This window comes from Moschus berezovskii, chromosome 1 (assembly GCF_049115385.1).
Source record: "Moschus berezovskii isolate FMDL1 chromosome 1, NW_MosBer_1.0, whole genome shotgun sequence".
NCBI lineage: Eukaryota > Metazoa > Chordata > Mammalia > Artiodactyla > Moschidae > Moschus > Moschus berezovskii.
The window spans coordinates 91,226,408-91,243,441 of record NC_142460.1 but is presented as its reverse complement, the minus strand read 5'-3'; the positions used below and the strand labels follow the sequence as shown (position 1 = coordinate 91,243,441).

Sequence of the window (17,034 nt, the reverse complement as noted above, 5' to 3'; positions counted from 1 at the left end):
GCAGACAGATTCTTTACCACTGAGCCACCAGTACTTAAGCAAAGTCCAGGTGTTAGAAATTGTATCATAAAGAGTGAAATTTAGGAGAGAAAAGAGCAAGTGAGCTATGGTGCAGGTTTTACAGTCTGGGTTGGGGAACGGCAATCCAGCTGTGGACCTTCTCCTGGGCGCTCTTTCCTCAGCGGGCTATAGACAGGGGCCCCCTCCCTGCCTGCCTCGGGGGTGATGTGAGCACCCGTGAAGGGAATTGGTGTGGAAGCTGAAACCACTAAGTTATTACACCTTGTTGCTATTGTTATGACTGTTTCTAATAAATAACAGACCTGCAACAAGCCATGGTAGGAAGTGAACATAAGTAGAGACAGGAAGTTGGGCCAGGTCCTGGGTTTTGAGATTAAGATCCTGGAAAGCAGTCTTATTCTACTTACGCCAAGATCCCTCGGTCCCATTTGTTTGAAGACAAGCATAGGTTGGCAGGGTCTTCGCTCTGAACCATGATCACTGTTCTCATGTTTATTGACTTTCAGGAGATTGTTCATTAGTAGTTTGCTAAAGACAGATGAACAGAAATACACGGAGATGAAAGGCATTCCAGCTGGTGTCAGGGACTGTCAGACACTCGAAGGAGCCCCCCGGCCCATCTGTCCCCTGTGGCTTCGTTGATGTCCCTGATGATTATTCGAGGCCCTTTCTTCCTCTGTCGGTGCACGGTACAAGGCAGGAAGCTGGTATCCTGTCCTGTTTTAACTGAGTATAGCTGGACACTGGGCTTGGTCCTAGATCATAGGCACACCCACTGTTCTCAGATGTTCAGGGGCCCTGCCCCTGACTCTGGACCTCCGATTTCCCTGTCACTTGACCTTCCTGCCTTCTCTCTGAAGTTACAGCTCACATACATGAGCTTAGGCTTACTGCTCACAGTGGGTCTTAACTGGGTGCCTCTCTCCCCAGTCCCCAGGTGAGAATCAGTCATCACTGCTGTGGCAATTGGAGGCCATTGGAAGACTCTAGTGAGGTTTGAATTTAATTACCAAACCTATGCAGAAGCAGTTCCTAGTATGAGTGGCTACTGATTTTAAGATCATTTCCATAAGTTTTAGTCTTTCTAGTAAAGAGTTTCTGTATGAGTCTTCTATAAGTGCCTTTGTTATTTTTGAATTGGAAAAATGAGCAAAGCGTCTGTTTCACCACTTGTTAGCCTTCATTCCAGACAACTGCCAAACGATGCCTTGGGATTCTGTGGTCTGGGGTGAAAGGGCACTTAGGGATCACTGTCTCAGCTCATGTTCAATGAGGAACACAGACACTGCCCTAGGTTTTTTAAACAGGGAATTTAGCATACAGAGTTCATTACAGAAGTGTTAGAGGGGTGGGAGCAACAAAAAGTTATGTAAAGTAAGGTTCCCCAAAGACCAGTAACTGCTGGAAGCTGCTGTTCCCCCCCAGGAACAGAGGACTGAGAGGGAGGGTAGCATCACCCAAAGCTCGTGACCACTGTCTGAGCTGGAGCCTAGCATCCCCGGCTTGCCCACATCCCAGTGGCTGGAACTGTCATGTGGCCACACTGCCCACAAAGAGGCTAGGAAACAGTCTCCAGAGGGGGGAGGAGAGGGAACAAAGTTCACGTCTGTGCTGCATGCGGGCATAGGAATGGCAGTGTGCACAGGCTGTGTGCGTGGCGAAACGCAGAGCTTGAAAGCTGACTTCTCCCAGCATCCCCCCAACCCCCACTGCTGTTGAGTTGACTGCTGTGTGCCCTGTTTTCAGGAGGCCCTGGCCCAGCCCCAACCCTGGTGGAAGATCCAGCTGTTTGTATGGGAGCCAGTGCTGTTCGGGACCTGGGACGGTGTGTTCACCTCCTGCATGATCAACATTTTTGGGGTTGTCCTTTTCTTAAGGACCGGCTGGCTGGTGGTGAGTGATGAGCTGGTAGCCCTGGAGCCTCTTCTGGGCCTGGGACGTGGAAAGCTCTGTCTCCCTTGGGTATTCCACAGAGTGCTCGACAGATTCTTAAAGCATAGATGCTCCAGAGACAGGAAACAAGATCAAGCACATGGAGTAGCTCGCATTGCTCTTTAAGTGAGAATCCTGAGAACCTGGGCCTCAGGCAGAGGTTCGTGTGGAAGCCTCACCACGGATTCAGCTACAAAAATGAGAACACGGAAGTCAGGATGCGTCTCGGGTGGGACTACAGGTGGGTCAGAGAAAGCAGACTGATGGCAGGTTTGCCTCCAGTTTGTGACCCTCTCCAGCCTTCCTGCTGATCTGTGACTTGTCTGATGCCCCACCGGGAGAGGCAGAGGGAACTGTAAAGGCCTGCAGTCCTCCACACTATGTACATTTCTCTTTGCTTTCACTTCACTTCTGACACTACTGGTCACCAGATATGTGTTTTTTTTTTTTTCGCTCCCCAAGCAATTCTGTAACACCAGCTGAGTGTCCTACAATTTAACTCAATTCCAACACTGTCTACCTGGAGAGAGCATCATATCGCACAGGTTAAGGGCTCAGTCCCGTGAAGCTGCCCCCACCTACTTCAGCTGCCAGTCACAAGTCCAGGTTGCCCCTGTGCTTCAGGGCTTTCCCTGACACCTCCCCCAGATTCAGTTCACTTGCTAGAGCAGCTCACAGAACTCAGGGAAACACTTATGTTTACTAGATTATTAAAGGATATGATAAAAGATATAGATTTATAGACAGATGAAGAGATCCATAGGGCAAGGTCTGCAGGTTCCGAGGAGCAGGAGTTTCTATCATCGTAGAGCTGAAGTGTATCACCCCCCCGGTATGTGGATGTGTTCACCTACCTGGAAACTTTCTGAACCCCAGACCTTGGGGATTTTTATAACTTCAGCATACCTGACCCATTACTGATTCCATTTCCAGCCTCTTTCCCCTCTCTAGAGAAGTGTATGTACATGTTGAGGGTGGTGGTGGTGGTGGAAACTCCAAGCTTCTAATCATGGCCTGGTCTTTCTGGTGACTAATCCCCACCCAGGAACGCACTCACAGCTGCCTTGTTAGAACAAGAGATGCTCCTAGGGCTCTTATCCCTTAGGAGTTTACAAGGGTTTTAGTAGCCCTGGGTCAGGGATGGAAAGTGAAAAACTGTTAGTTGCTCAGACGTGTCCGACTCTTTGTGACCCCATGGACTGTAGCTGCCAGGCTTCTCTGTCCATGGGATTCTCCAGGCAAGAATACTGGAGTGGGTTGCCATTTCCTTCTCCAGGGGATCTTCCTGACCCAGGGATTGAACCCGGGTCTCCTGCACTGCAGACAGATTCTTTACCATCTGAGCCACTAGCCTAAGGGATGGGGTCCAACACTAATATTAGAATGACAGATGTTCCTGGTGCCCTTGTCATTGGAGAAATGACAAACTTTCAGGGACTTTGTTCCAGAAACCAGGTGCAGAGACCAATATGCAGTTGACCCCTGAACAATATGAGTTTGAACGACACACTCCATTTATACTTGGATTTTTTTCAGTAAATACTACAGTACTACATGTTCCACTGTTGACTGAATCTGTGGATGTGAAATTGGTTAGGGAGGGCTGACTATGGAAACTGAGCACTCATAGATTTTGGTATCTGAGAGCAGTCCTGGAATTAATCCCTTGGGGATACTGAGGGATGGCTGTGTATATTTTCTGTCATCTCACAGAGGTAGAGAGAGGTGTGTGCATGTGTTTATTGTCAGAGTTTGGCTTATGTGATTATGGGGGCTGGCAAGTCCAAAATCTGTAGGCTAAGTGAGATGCAGGTAAGAATTGAGTTGTAGGTTTTTGAGTTGAAAACTTAGAAACTTATATGTTGCAGTCTGGAGACCAAATTCCTTATTTTTTGGGAAACCTCGGTCTTTGCTCTTAAGGCCTTCAACTGACTGCATGAGAACTACCCATATTACGTAATTTCTTTTACTTAAAGTCAACTGATTGTACATGTTAAACACATCTTAAAAATACATTTATAGCAACTTCAAGACTAGTATTTGACAAAAAACTGGTCATTATAATCTAGCCAAGCTGGCACATAACATGAACTGTCACATCTGTAAATTCTAGGGGATGAGCGCTTCACTGTAGTGGGGTGTATGGGATTCTCAGCCCTCACAGGAGGCTGGGTGAGGCCAGCCCTTCCTCAGCGCTTGCTCTCCTCCATACCCAGGTCCGTAGCTTCAGGTTCTACCTTTAACCAGAGTCTGAAAGTGGGTCTGAAAGTTTTCTTTATTAATGTATGGAATGCTTGAGCAAGTTTAGCAACCTCTCTGATGTGGATGGTGTGAATCCCCACCTCTCATACTCCTCCATAACTTGCAGGGGAGTCCTTTCAAAGCACAATGCCTCCAGTTCAGATGCCTTGTGCCGGCAGGCATTGTCAGGCTTCTGGGATCGAGCTCTGGCTTTTCCCCTTCCTGGGTACCACCCCTCTGCCCAGCACCTCCAGCCTGTGTCCCAGGGAGGCCCAGCCACCTGCCTGCTGTGGCAGAGGAAGGCCTGGCAGTGACAGCCTGGGCCCCTGGGTTCTGCCTTCCGCAGGGGATGATTGCAGAATAGTGGAGGGAGGAAAGGACAGGCATTCTCCACCTCGATTCTTAAATCTTAGGGCCTCCTCTTAACTTTTCTGCTGGGTGATTATTTTTGAGAAGTGGCTATCTAGAAGTGTTGGTCCCATCTCCCAAGTGAAGTAAACTTATATAAGTTGTCATCTATTGCTGCATAAAAAATTACTCCAGTACTTAGCAGCTTGAAGTCACAAATTTGTATTTATCTGGTTGTTACTGTGGTTCAGAGATCCATGAGCAACTTAGCTGGCTGCCTCTGGCTCAGGCTTTCTGATGGGATTGCAGCCGAGCTGTCAGTCAGGGCTACAGTTTCACCTGAAGGCTCCACTGGCAGAGGGTCTGTTGCTAAGATCACGATGAGGTTGTTGTCAGACTTTGTCATGTTGGCCTCTGCACAGTGCTGTCGCAATACCTGCAGCTAGCCTCCCCCAGGGCCAACAACCTAGAGAGTGAGGAAGCAAGTGCCCAAGATGCAAGGCGTGGTCTTCTCATACCTTCATCTCCCAAGTGCTGTCTCATCACTGCTGCAGGGCTCCGCTCACTGACAGTGAGTCACGCCACCCAGCCCCCACTCAGGGAAGCAGACTGCACAAGCACACGAATGCCTGGACGTGGGGATCACCAGGACCATCTTTGAGGCTGCTGCCACACAAATACATCCTTGTGCCCTAAAGCGATCTCTCCTTTTCAATTCTGACATTAGTTTTGCCTGAAAAATCATATTTGAACATGGAAATAAAGGTAAATGTGAAATGCCAAAAATAAAGTAGAGCTTTTAGGGGATAACATAAAGTAGAGGTCATACCCAAGTAATTTTTAAATAGAAAATATTAATTCTAAAGAATAATTTGGCAGCATATTTGTAATTTGAAAAATGTTATAGTGGCAGTTTTGGTATGAAAACTTAAAGATTGATACAGACTTTTAAAAAATTATCCCATGTAGACAAGAACGCAAAAACAAAGGAAGATAATAGTATAACTTCATTAAAAATATAAAATCAACAAAATAAGTAACTTCCTGAATAAAACATAACAGAATAAAACCTAATCCTTTAGGTACCCTATAGTTTACTGTGACAAACTTTAAATCCATTTTTTCCCCTTCTCTATTAATAGAATCATAGTTTTGCTTGGTATGGCGTTACTCTCAGCTGAAAATCCACCCCGCCACACACTGCTTTTCTTGTTCAGTCGCTCAGTCATATCCAACCCTTAGTGACCACATGGATTGTAGCACCAGGCTTCCTGTCATTCACCGTCTCCCAGTGTTTGCTCAAACTCTTGTCCACTGAGTCGGTGATGTTATCCAACCATCTCATCCCCTGTCATCCCCTTCTCTGCCTGCCTTCAATCGTTCCCAGCATCAGGGCCTTTTCTAATGAGCTGGCTCTTCGTATCAGGTGGCCAAAGTATTGGAGCTTCAGCATTAGTCCTTCCAAGGAATATTCAGGGTTGATTTCCTTTACGATTGACTGGTTTGATCTCCTTGCAGTCCAAGGGACTCTCAGGAGTCTTCTCCAACAATGCTTCTTTACTCATTTATAAAAGGTATTTCATATAAATTAACCAATTTTTCAATGCATTGAACTTCTAAACACTCAGATAACTTTCAGATGATAAGTACGTTTAAATGTCAGAGGAGCGAGAAAAGAGTAGATAGAGTAGCTGTGCCCCATGCACACAGATGAAAGAGCAATGCAAACAGCAAGGAAACCGCCCCCTCCCCAGACCTAATCCTGCTCTCCTGGAGTACAAGCCCAGAGGTGAGATGGGCTTGGAAACAGACTCAGTAGGACAGGTGCTGGGATGGGCACTAAGCCCTGGGTACTGCTGGAGCCCAGAGGAAGGGGACAACTTCCTGGAGAAGGAAATGGACCCTGTCATAAAGGCTGCATTGGGGTCAACCTGTCAGGGAAGAGGAGTGGACAGGAAGGCGTTACAGGCGGGAACCTCACGGGTAGGAGGGTGGAGGTGAGGCAGCAGTGAGGTCACCACTGGGGCACCCAGTGTGTCTGTAGGGGAATGTCGGCTGAGGGATGGGAGGGAGGGGATGGGGACAGACCAGGAGGGGCCTCCTGGGGGTAGGAAGTGGCTTTGACTTGACTTGTCAGGGCTTGGAAGTCTCTCAGAGTTTGCCGTGAGAACACGGCCCACCTGGAGTTTCTTGCAGGCCTCAGGCCTGTGGTGCTGCCTCTGCCTTCTCCCAGCGGGCTCACCTGTGAGGGCGTGGGGGTGGTGGTCAGTGCTCCCCGCTGCCCTGACTCTGACCTGGCTCCTTGCTCTCCCCATGCAGGGAAACACCGGCGTGCTCGCGGGCGTGTTTCTGGTGTCCTTCGTCGCCCTGGTGGCCCTGGTCACCGTGCTGTCCGGCATCGGGGTTGCGGAGCACTGCGGTGCGGGCAGCGGCGGCGTGTACTCCATGATCGCCGCGGCCCTCGGCGGGCGGACGGGAGGCACCGTCGGGCTGCTGTATGTGTTTGGACAGGTGAGGCCGCCTGCGGACCGGCTCCCCTTGACTTGCCCTCTGCCGGCCTTCTCGACCACGCTCCACCGGCCCCTTGCCCCGCGCTGGCCTGAGAGGCAGGCGGGTAGCTGCGGGAGCTCAGGGCGGAGCCGGGCTCCGGTCCAGCGCCCCAACCAGCAGTCTCCAAGCCTCCGCCTCCTCCGCCACCGCTGCCCCTGGAGCCTGCTGCTGCAGTGAGGTGCGGGCTGCGGCCATCCTTACAGCCTGTTCTGGGGAGGGGGTGCATAGCAGTGGCCGGAGCCCGAATGGCAGCTGGGTGGCCTAGTCCCCGGGGCACTTTTACACTGAAAAGGGGACATTTCGCCCGTGCCAGGGACTTCCCTAGAAGCAGACAGTTCTCAAATGAACCGGAGCTCTAGGCTTATTGATGACTTGACGGCCTCAAGAGGGAGGCTGAAAGCCCCTGTGTGGACGCCCTGTCTGAGAAGGAGAATACTAATGAGGGGGCCCCTCACCGGGGTGGACGGAGGCCCTCAGAAAACCACTGAGGAGGGAGAAGTACTGAAGCGTGTTTAGCCAAAACACAGAGATGGTGACCTCGCGCTGAGGAAACAAGTGCAGACATTAAGAAGCAGGTCTTTGTGAAGACTTCTTGGACTGAAAAAGGCTTTAATGATGGTGCAAAGGGTGGTGGGTGGCTTAAAAAATAGTTTAAAGAAAAGAATCTGTCTAAGAGTACAAGAGTCTCCTCAAAGGAAGCATCAGTCCATTCCTTTTATTTTGAAGCAGCAGGGGCAGGATATTGTAGCAAAAATACATCTGATTCTCCAACAGCACAAAGCTCTGTGTGTGTGTATGTGTAGGACAGATGCGTGGAAGGCAGACACATGGTCAGTGCACTCTTAAAAACCCCTTGCCTTTACGGAGAAAGCTTTTTAAGCAGGGTAGTTTGGGAGGTGAGCAATAAACAGTCAGTTTACTTTATTACCCCAGGGATTTATATACTGATTTTTTTTTTTTTTACTTTGTTTTATAGCCAAGCAGGCTGCAAGAGGGACAAACAGCAGTCCTCACTTCCCCTGCTTCCTGGGGTAGACAGAAAGCTCAGCTCTTGAAGCAGATACTACAGACAAGGGACCAGTGCAGTGGACGGGAAGCCCTCCCTCCTCACGCCCCCCATCCTGCCCCCTACCCCCAAAGAGAGGAAGTCTCCTGAATGTGAACTGACTTGGGAGGAAGTTCAGTTCAGTTCAGTTCAGTCGCTCAGTCATGTCCGACTCTTTGCGACCCCATGAATCACAGCACGCCAGACCTCCCTGTCCATTACCAACTCCCGGAGTTCACTCAGACTCATGTCCATCGAGTCGGTGATGCCATCCAGCCATCTCATTCTCTGTCGTCCCTGTCTCCTCCCACCCCCAATCCCTCCTAGCATCATACTCTTTTCCAGTGATCACAAAGATGTTTTCCAAGGGCAGGCAGCCCCTCTTGAAAAGCCATCGCACTGACAGCCTTGCTTGCTTGCTTTCTGTTGGTTTGGGGCCCAGCCAGAAACATCTGTGCCTCTCTGGTCAGTGTTCTTACCACACCCCTGCCTCTTCTCTGCCTGACCTGGCCTGGGCTCTCTGATCAGGATGTGGCTGATTTCATATGCTGCTAGATACAGTGTGCTAGCGGAGAAGGCAATGGCACCCCACTCCAGTACTCTTGCCTGGAAAATCCCATGGACGGAGGAGCCTGGTAGGCTGCAGTCCATGGGGTCGCTGAGTTGGACATGACTGAGCGACTTCACTTTCACTTTTCACTTTCATGCATTGAAGAAGGAAATGGCAACCCACTCCAGTGTTCTTGCCTGGAGAATCCCAGGGACGGGGGAGCCTGGTGGGCTGCCATCTATGGGGTCGCACAGAGTCGGACACGACTGAAGTGACTTAGCAGCAGCAGCAGCAGCATTTTGTTGAGGATTTTTGCCTCTGTATTATGAAGGATATTGATCTGTAGTTTTCTTGTGATACTGTTGTCTAGTTTGGGTGTCATGATCATACTGGCCTCACAGAATGAGTTGGGAAGTGTTCCCAACTTTTCTATTTCTGGGAAGAGTTTATGAAGGATTGATGTTAATTCTTCTTTAAACAGTTGGGAGAGTTTGGTGGTGAAACCATGTAGTTCTGGGCTTGTCTTTGTAGAAAGTTTTTTGATTGCTAATTCAGTTTCTCTGCTTACATAGGCATATTCTGACCTGTTTTTTCTTGAGTTTTGATAGTTTATATCTTTCTAGGAATTTGTCCTTTTTATCTAGGTTATCTAACGTTTTGGCATATAATCATTCATATATTCCCTTATAATCTTTTGTTTTTGTAAGACTGATAGCAGTGGTCTCCCTTTCATTCCTGATTTTAATCATTTGAGTCTTCCTCTTTTGTTGGTCAGTCTAGTTGAAGGTTTGTCTGCAAAGAAGCAATTTTTGGTTTTGTTGCTTTTTTCTATTCTTTTTCTGACCTCTGTTTCATTTATTTCTGCTCCAGTTTCTATTCTTTCTTTCTGTTTGCTCTGGGTTTAGTTCACTCTTCTTTTTGTAGTGTCTTAAGGTTGAAGGTTAGGTCATTGATTTGAGATCTTTTTCTTCCAGAGAGTGATTGGGGTTTCTGAGGGGCCTCATTCCTGGTTCTTCAGTTCAGTTGCTAAGTCATGTTTAACTCTTTGCGACAACCATGGACTGCAGCACACCAGGCCTCCCTGTCCATCACCAACTCCCGGAGCTTGCTCAAACTCATGTCCATCAAGTCGGTGATGCCATCCAACCATCTCATCCTCTGTCGGCCCCTTCTCCTCCTGTCTTCAGTCTTTCCCAGCATCAGGGTGACTGACTTTTCCAGTGAGTCAATTCTTCACCTCAGGTGCCCAAAGTATTAGAGCTTTAGCTTCAACATCCGTCCTTCCAGTGAATATTCAGTATTGATTTCCTTTAGGGTTGACTGGTTTGATATCCTTGCAGTTCAAGGGACTCTCAAGGGTCTTCTCCAACATCATAGTTCAAAAGCATCAATTCTTTGGTGCTCAGTTTTCTTTATGGTCCAACTCTCACATCCATACATGACTACTGGAAAAACCATAGCCTTGGTTCTTATTAACCCCTAATCTTCTCATCCCAGCGCATGTATGCCCTTATGTATTTTTAGTAATTGCCAGAGGAGATGGCAATTACTTCTGCTTTATTAACTATGCCAAAGCCTTTGACTGTGTGGATCACAACAAACTGGAAAATTCTTCAAGAGATGGGAATACCAGACCACCTTACCTGCCTCCTGAGAAATCTGTATGCAGGTCAAGAAGCAACAGTTAGAGCTGGACATAGAACAACAGATTGGTTCCAAATAGGGAAAGGAGTATGTCAAGGTTGTATATTGTCACCCTGCTTATTTAACTTATATTCAGAGTATATCATGCAAAATGCCAGGCTGGATGAAGTACAAGCTGGAATCAAGATTGCCAGGAGAAATAGCAATAACCTCAGAGACACAGATGATACCACCCTTATGGCGGAAAGTGAAGAAGAACTAAAGAGCCTCTTGATAAAAGTAAAAGAGCAGAGCAAAAAAGTTGGCTTAAAGCTCAAACTAAGATCATGGCATCCAGTCCCATCACTTCATGGCAAATAGATGGGGAAACAATGGAAACAGTGAGAGACTTTATTTTCTTGGGCTCCAAAATCACTGCAGATGGTGACTGCAGCCATGAAATTAAAAGACGTTTGCTCCTTGAAAGAAAAGCTATGACCAACCCAGACAGCATATTAAAAAGCAGAGACATTACTTTGCCAACAAAAGTCTGTCTAGTCAAAGCTATGGTTTTTCCAGTAGTCATGTATGGATGTGAGTGTTGGATTATAAGGAAAGCTGAGCGCTGAAGAACTGATGCTTTTGAACTGTGGTGATGCAGAAGACTCTTGAGGGTCCCTTGGACTGCAAGGAGATCAAACCAATCAATCCTAAAGGAAATCAATCCTGAATATTCATTGGAAGGACTGATGTTGAAGCTGAAACTCCAATACTTTGGCCACCTGATGTGAAGAACTGACTCATTGGAAAAGACCCTGATGCTGAGAAAGATTGAAGGCAGGAGGAGAAGGGAATGACAGAGGCTGAGATGGTTGGATGGCATCACCAACTTGATGGACATGAGTTTGAGCAAGCTCTGGGAGTCGATGATGGACAGGGGAGGCCTGGCATGCTGCAGTGGGATCACAAAGAGTCAAACATGACTGAGTGACTGAACTGAACTGAGGAGATGGCCTGTTGTGCCCTGGATCAGGATCATCAAACTTGTTCTAAAACGGGCCAGATAGTAAATATTTTAGTTTGTTGTGAGAGTGTCATAGGTTTCTTTCACAGTGACTCAGCTCTGCTATATAAGTGTGAAAGAAGCCATAGACAATTTGAAGTGGGCATGACTGTGTGCCAGTTAAGCTTTATTCCCCAAACAGGCAGCAGCAGGATTTGGCCAGAGGGCCAGTGTGCCAGAGTTTGCTGGCCCTTGCCCCAGAACATCAACATTAAGAAGATACAGACACTTAAAATAATGATTTTTTTTTAAGCTTATGAAACTTTCCATTGCTTTGCATCCTTCCAGACCCTTCCCTGTTCATCTCTCTGAGACACTGGTGCCAGGCCTGTTGTGTGGGGAGGAAGTGATGAACTGGGGTCCCTCCTTGCTCCCTGCCCTACTCACCTGAGTGCTTCCTCAGGACCACTTGCCCTGGACGCAGAATATCCAGCTTCAGCTTGCACTGTCCTATCTAAAAACATGTATTCATGGCTTACCTGCTGCTCACTAGACTCTGTAAAAACAATGGAGTACAGGAAGACTTTCCTGGACCCAGTACAGGCCTGGGGTTTGTGATGTGGGAGCAAACACATCTGTAGGACATACAGCCTACCAACTCAAACATTAAACTAGGGGTTTCATGTGATAGAGAAGGGGTGTGGAGAGGCAGCTCTATCTTCTAGGTACATTTTCTTTTTTGGAAAGAAAAATGCCTATGGTTGTGAAAATGCAATTAAGAAAACAATGCTTTCAAAGGGAGGTGTTATACCCTGAAAATATAGTGGGTGACGCCCTCTGGTTCCTGTGTCAGAGGGTTAGGAGTTCTCTGTAGAGGACCAAAGAGAAAAAGGAATGCTCATGATTCTAAACTGTAAGAGGAGATAAAAATTTTTTTAAATATAGTAAATTCTGGGGAGATTTACACATTAAATCGAAAGGGATATTTTCTAGTGAAGAGGAGCTTCACGGTTGGAAGGTAGACCATGTCTGAGGTGGTTGGATTGCTCTGGGCAAGGGCTGGCAGCCTCTGTTGTCCATACCTCTCCCTAGGGGAGCCTGGAGCCCAGGCCAGTCTGAGCTTGCTGGCAGTGATTGGGCCATGGGGGAGCCTTGTTTCCTAGAGGCACTGGGCCCAGATGCAGTTTTTGCATAAACAGAATAATACTCTAAATATGTTTGTTTTTATTTTCCTTGATAAAATTTCTTTAAAATTCCAAAATGTTGTGCATTGTAACCAGTTAGCATATCAGAGATAATGAAGGTGAAAGTTTGTTTCCCTCCCCTCTTGTGGTTACCAGTGTGAACACCAAGTTCCTCTTCAGCACCTTCCCTTGTGTTCACTGACATGAATTTATGGATGTTTGAAGCACTTGCTTGTTTTTACAAAGATGGGGACAAATTTTATAACCTATTCTAAGACTTGTATTTATCACTGAACAAGAAGTCATTGACATTCTGCTAGGTCAATGCCTTGAAGTCATGCTTTTAAATTAGTTGCTTAGTATTTTATGATATGGTTGTACTGTAATTCATGGTACATTCATTCTCTATTTGTTATTTTACTCTCTTATGTAAGAGTAGTTTTATTCCTTTTCTCACTTTAAAAGTCTATATTTTTGTACTTTCTCTTCTTAATCAGACTGTCAGGTGTTTATGTATTTTATTGATCTCAATGAAGAAAAAATCAGCTTTGTTCTTTGTATACCTTCTTTTGTTTTTTCCTTTCATTTTATTAATTTCAGATATCCTTTTATTAAATATTTCTTCTGACTACCTTCGTATTTATATTGATTTTTAAAATCACTTCTTAATACTTTGTTCACATATTTTTAAACTATTAAGGAAAATGAGAGTTGTAGTTTTCCCCCTTCTGAATGCAGGGTTAATGTGCTTCTCAAGTTTTAGAATAAATCTGTGTTATTGCTTTCTAGATAATTTGAAATTTAAAAAAGTTCTCCTTATTTTGCCTTCATGGCTTAAATTTATTTCTGTTTTCCCTCTTGTTGATTTGGAAGTTCTACAATGCTTTTCATTTTTTGGGTAGTTACTATCTTCTTTTAGAAGCTGTAATTATACTTTTTCTATTCTTCCCAAACAAAAACATTACTTATCAGCTCCTCCACATACCAAATATGAAATCTCTGATACTTTTACCTACATTCCGTAGTTACTCTTACCTCTTACCCTCAAATCCTTAGGTTTTTGACAAGATGATTTAATTTTGGGCTGTCAAAACTTTCCCCTAAAAGTAAATCTCTTCAGTTTCAAGGATCTTTATTTATAACTTGTGTTGCAAATTTCCAGCGACAGTACCATCATCTATTTAGCACTAGCAAAGTATTTTATTAAATTCATGGCTGTTTTCTTCAGTAGCTACGGCTGAACAACAATAACAGCAACACTAATGATAATGCCAATAGCTGTTATTTCTGCAGCTCTAACTATGAGTGATTCATGGGGTCGCGGAGAGTCGGACACGACTGAGCGACTGAAATGAACTGAACTGAACTGAACTGAGCCGGGTGTTGCGCTGGGACTTTACACGAATTGTCTCATTTAATCCTAACAATAACTTTAAAAAAAATTAAAGTATGTTCTTTTCCATTATGGTTTATCATAGGGTATTGAATTTAGTTCTCTGTGCTATACCTTTATTCATTCTATATATGGAATAGTTTATGTCTGCTAACCCTAACCTCCCCTCCATCCCTGCCTAAACCCCTTCCCCCTTGGCAACCACAAGTCCATTCTCTCTGTTGTGAGTCTGTTTTGTAAATGGTTTCATTTGTGTCATATTTTAGATTCCACACATAACTGATGTTGTGCTGTGGTTAGTCACTCAGTCATGTCCAACTCTTTGTGACCCCATGGACTGTAGCCCACCAGGCTCCTCTGTCCATGGAGATTGTCCAGCCTCCTCTAAGGGATCTTCCCAACCCAGGAATCAAACCCAGGTCTCTCTTTGCAGGTGGATTCTTTACCATCTGAGCCACCAGGGAAGCCCACACATAACTGACATAATATGGTATTTGTCTTTCTCTTTCTGACTTGCTTCACTTACTCTGGAACCATCCGTGTTGCTGCAAATGGCGTTATTTCATTTTTTTAATGACTGAGTAGTATTTCATTGTATATAATTGCATTATATAATAGTCCATTGTGTGTATATATATACACACACACACATACCAGCAGTAAGCATACTATTTATTCATAAAATGGGGGATGAGGAGTGGCTTCATGAAGAAGGAGGAACTGACTGACGCTTGAGTAGAATTTATTTCCTGAGAGAGCAGTAAGTGCAGAGCGACAGGGGGCTTGAGAAACTATGGAGTGAGGTCAGTATTTTTTTCAAATGTTTATTTGAAATTGTGCTTCACATATTTTTTAAGGGGTAACATCTCGACTCTCAGGCAAATATAAACATGTGCCAGAGAGTTTCCTTGCCTTATTGATTACTAGAGAAGCCAGTAAGATGTTAAAGTTGAGTGAGGTATGGGTCTTGGACAGATACGGATCAGATCCATAAGTTCCTAGTTAGGCAGTTTCATGAATAAATGTAAGGATAAGATTGCTAGGTTAGATACAAAACCAGTTAATGTCGTATAAGACAACAAACCCTAATGTTTGGTGTTACCTCTTCTACCCAGAAGTTCTGTACATCTCTGCTGGAAAAAAAAAATCTGTAAGTTAACATGTAACTTCACTGAGTCTGGGACAGTGAGTAGGTATAAGTACTTTCACCTAGATAGTCCTTGGGTAGCCTTTGTTCCATCAGTTCAGTTCAGTCATTCAGTCGTGTCCGACTGTTAGGGACCCCATGAACCTCAGTACTCCTGTCCTCCCTGTCTATCACCAACTCCTGGAGTTCACCCAAACTTGTGTCCATTGAGTCGGTGATGCCATCCAACCATCTCATCCTCTGTCGTCCCCTTCTCCTCCTGCCCTCAATCTTTCCCAACATCAGGGTCTTTTCCAATGAGTCTGTTCTTTGCATCAGGTGGCCAAAGTATTAAGCATTCTTTGGCATTCTATTTCTTTGGGATTGGAATGAAAACTGACCTTTTCCACTCCTGTGACTACTGCTGAGTTTTCCAAATTTGCTGACATATTGAGTGCAGCACATTCACAGCATCATCTTTTAGGATTTGAAATAGCTCAACTGGAATTCTATTACCTCCACTAGCTTTGTTTGTGGTGATGCTTCCTAAGGCCCACTTGACTTCTTATTCCAGGATGTCTGACTCTAGGTGAGTGATCACACCATCATGATTATCTGGGTTGTGAAGATCTTTTTTGTACAGTTCTTCTGTGTATTCTTGCCACCTCTTTGTAATATCTTCTGCTTCTTTTAGGTCCATACCACTTCTGTCCTTTATTGAGCCCATTTTTGCATGAAATGTTCCGTATGACATTGGAAGAATGTGCTGCTTATTTTTTTTTCTCATTTCTAAGTTTTAGGTAATTTAAAAAATAATAGTAGCATATTCAAAGAAATAGAGAAAACACCAAGGTTTGCTTCAGTGACCTTCTAAGGCTCTGAGATAGGACCCCATCCCCACCTTGTGTTTGTGTTCTCTATTTAGTTCTTCACAGGGAAGTCTCAAGGTCTTTTTGGCCCAAAGCGCCATCTTCTTCCTCCCATAGTTTTTTCTTGTTAGTTACCACCGATAGTCATTCTCCCCTGTGGATGGTGGGAGAGATGTCGGCAAGAAGGAAGGGGGCCCCAGGAAGGGCTCCTGGGGGAGAAGGGCTCGTTTAACCCACTTGCTGCTTTCTGGATGTTGAATTCCGAAGGTGAGCAGGATCCTCAGTGCTGGGCAGCCCTGAGGCTTTTTGTTTTTCTTGGTGACTCTTCCTACCTGGAGCTGCCTGTCAGTGTGTTGCAGGTGCCATGTACATCACCGGCTTCGCTGAGTCCGTCTCAGATCTGCTGAGTCTCAGGAATATCTGGGCTGTGCGAGGAATTTCAGCTGCAGTGCTTCTGGCCTTGCTGGGGATTAACCTAGCAGGTGTCAAATGGATAATCCGCCTCCAGCTGCTGCTGCTGCTCCTGCTCGCCGTGTCCACCCTGGACTTTGTGGTGGGCTCTTTCACGCACCTGGACCCAGGTAAGCCTTTGGGAGTTCAGTCTCAGGCCTTAGGGTGGTCTGCACTGCTTTCTAGATGTTGGTAGGTCTGAGTATGCAGAATGACCCCTGATAGCCTTTGCCTGCGGTGAGTGTGTGCTGTGCCTGGAGCAGGTGAGAGTGTGTCCTGGTACCGCTTCTCTTCACATAGACATCTTCCCTTGTACATTGTTTTTTTTTTATTTGCTTTCTGTTAGAAAAAAAAGAAAATTTTGATAAGGGAAAGAATAAAGTAAAACTGGATTAGACAGATAAATTCTTGATAGGAATTGTAGATAAACAGATTTGAAAATAGGGAAGGTAATATGTTTTAATTTTATCTGTCCTATTATTTTTTTTTTTTAAAAAGGACTTGATGCGAGCATAACAAATGTTAACAATTGTCATTTCTGGGAAATGCAGACAGATGTATGTTTGATTATCTATAGTTTTCAATATTGAGTTTTTAAAAACAAAAGTATGAATCCACTAAGCTTAAAGAAAGAAAGTGAACAGCTGGATATTCTTTTGCACCATTTGGAAATGGTGTCATATGTTGGTAATCAATCAA

General features: G+C 45.4%; 1 protein-coding gene across 5 annotated transcripts in view; it reads left to right on the top strand.

Annotated features, from left to right (window-relative positions):
• The window catches only part of SLC12A8 (solute carrier family 12 member 8), a 149,717-nt gene that overhangs the window by 24,762 nt on the left and 107,921 nt on the right, over positions 1 to 17,034 (top strand). For 4 of the 5 annotated variants that reach the window (XM_055397487.2, XM_055397568.2, XM_088837691.1 and 1 more), the window contains exons 3-5: positions 1,768 to 1,914; positions 6,862 to 7,053; positions 16,235 to 16,466. In XM_055397487.2, the coding sequence (XP_055253462.2) occupies positions 1,768 to 1,914; positions 6,862 to 7,053; positions 16,235 to 16,466 (571 nt within the window). The remainder of the gene's footprint in view (positions 1 to 1,767; positions 1,915 to 6,861; positions 7,054 to 16,234; positions 16,467 to 17,034) is intronic. The other variant, XM_088837697.1, reaches the window with a different exon arrangement.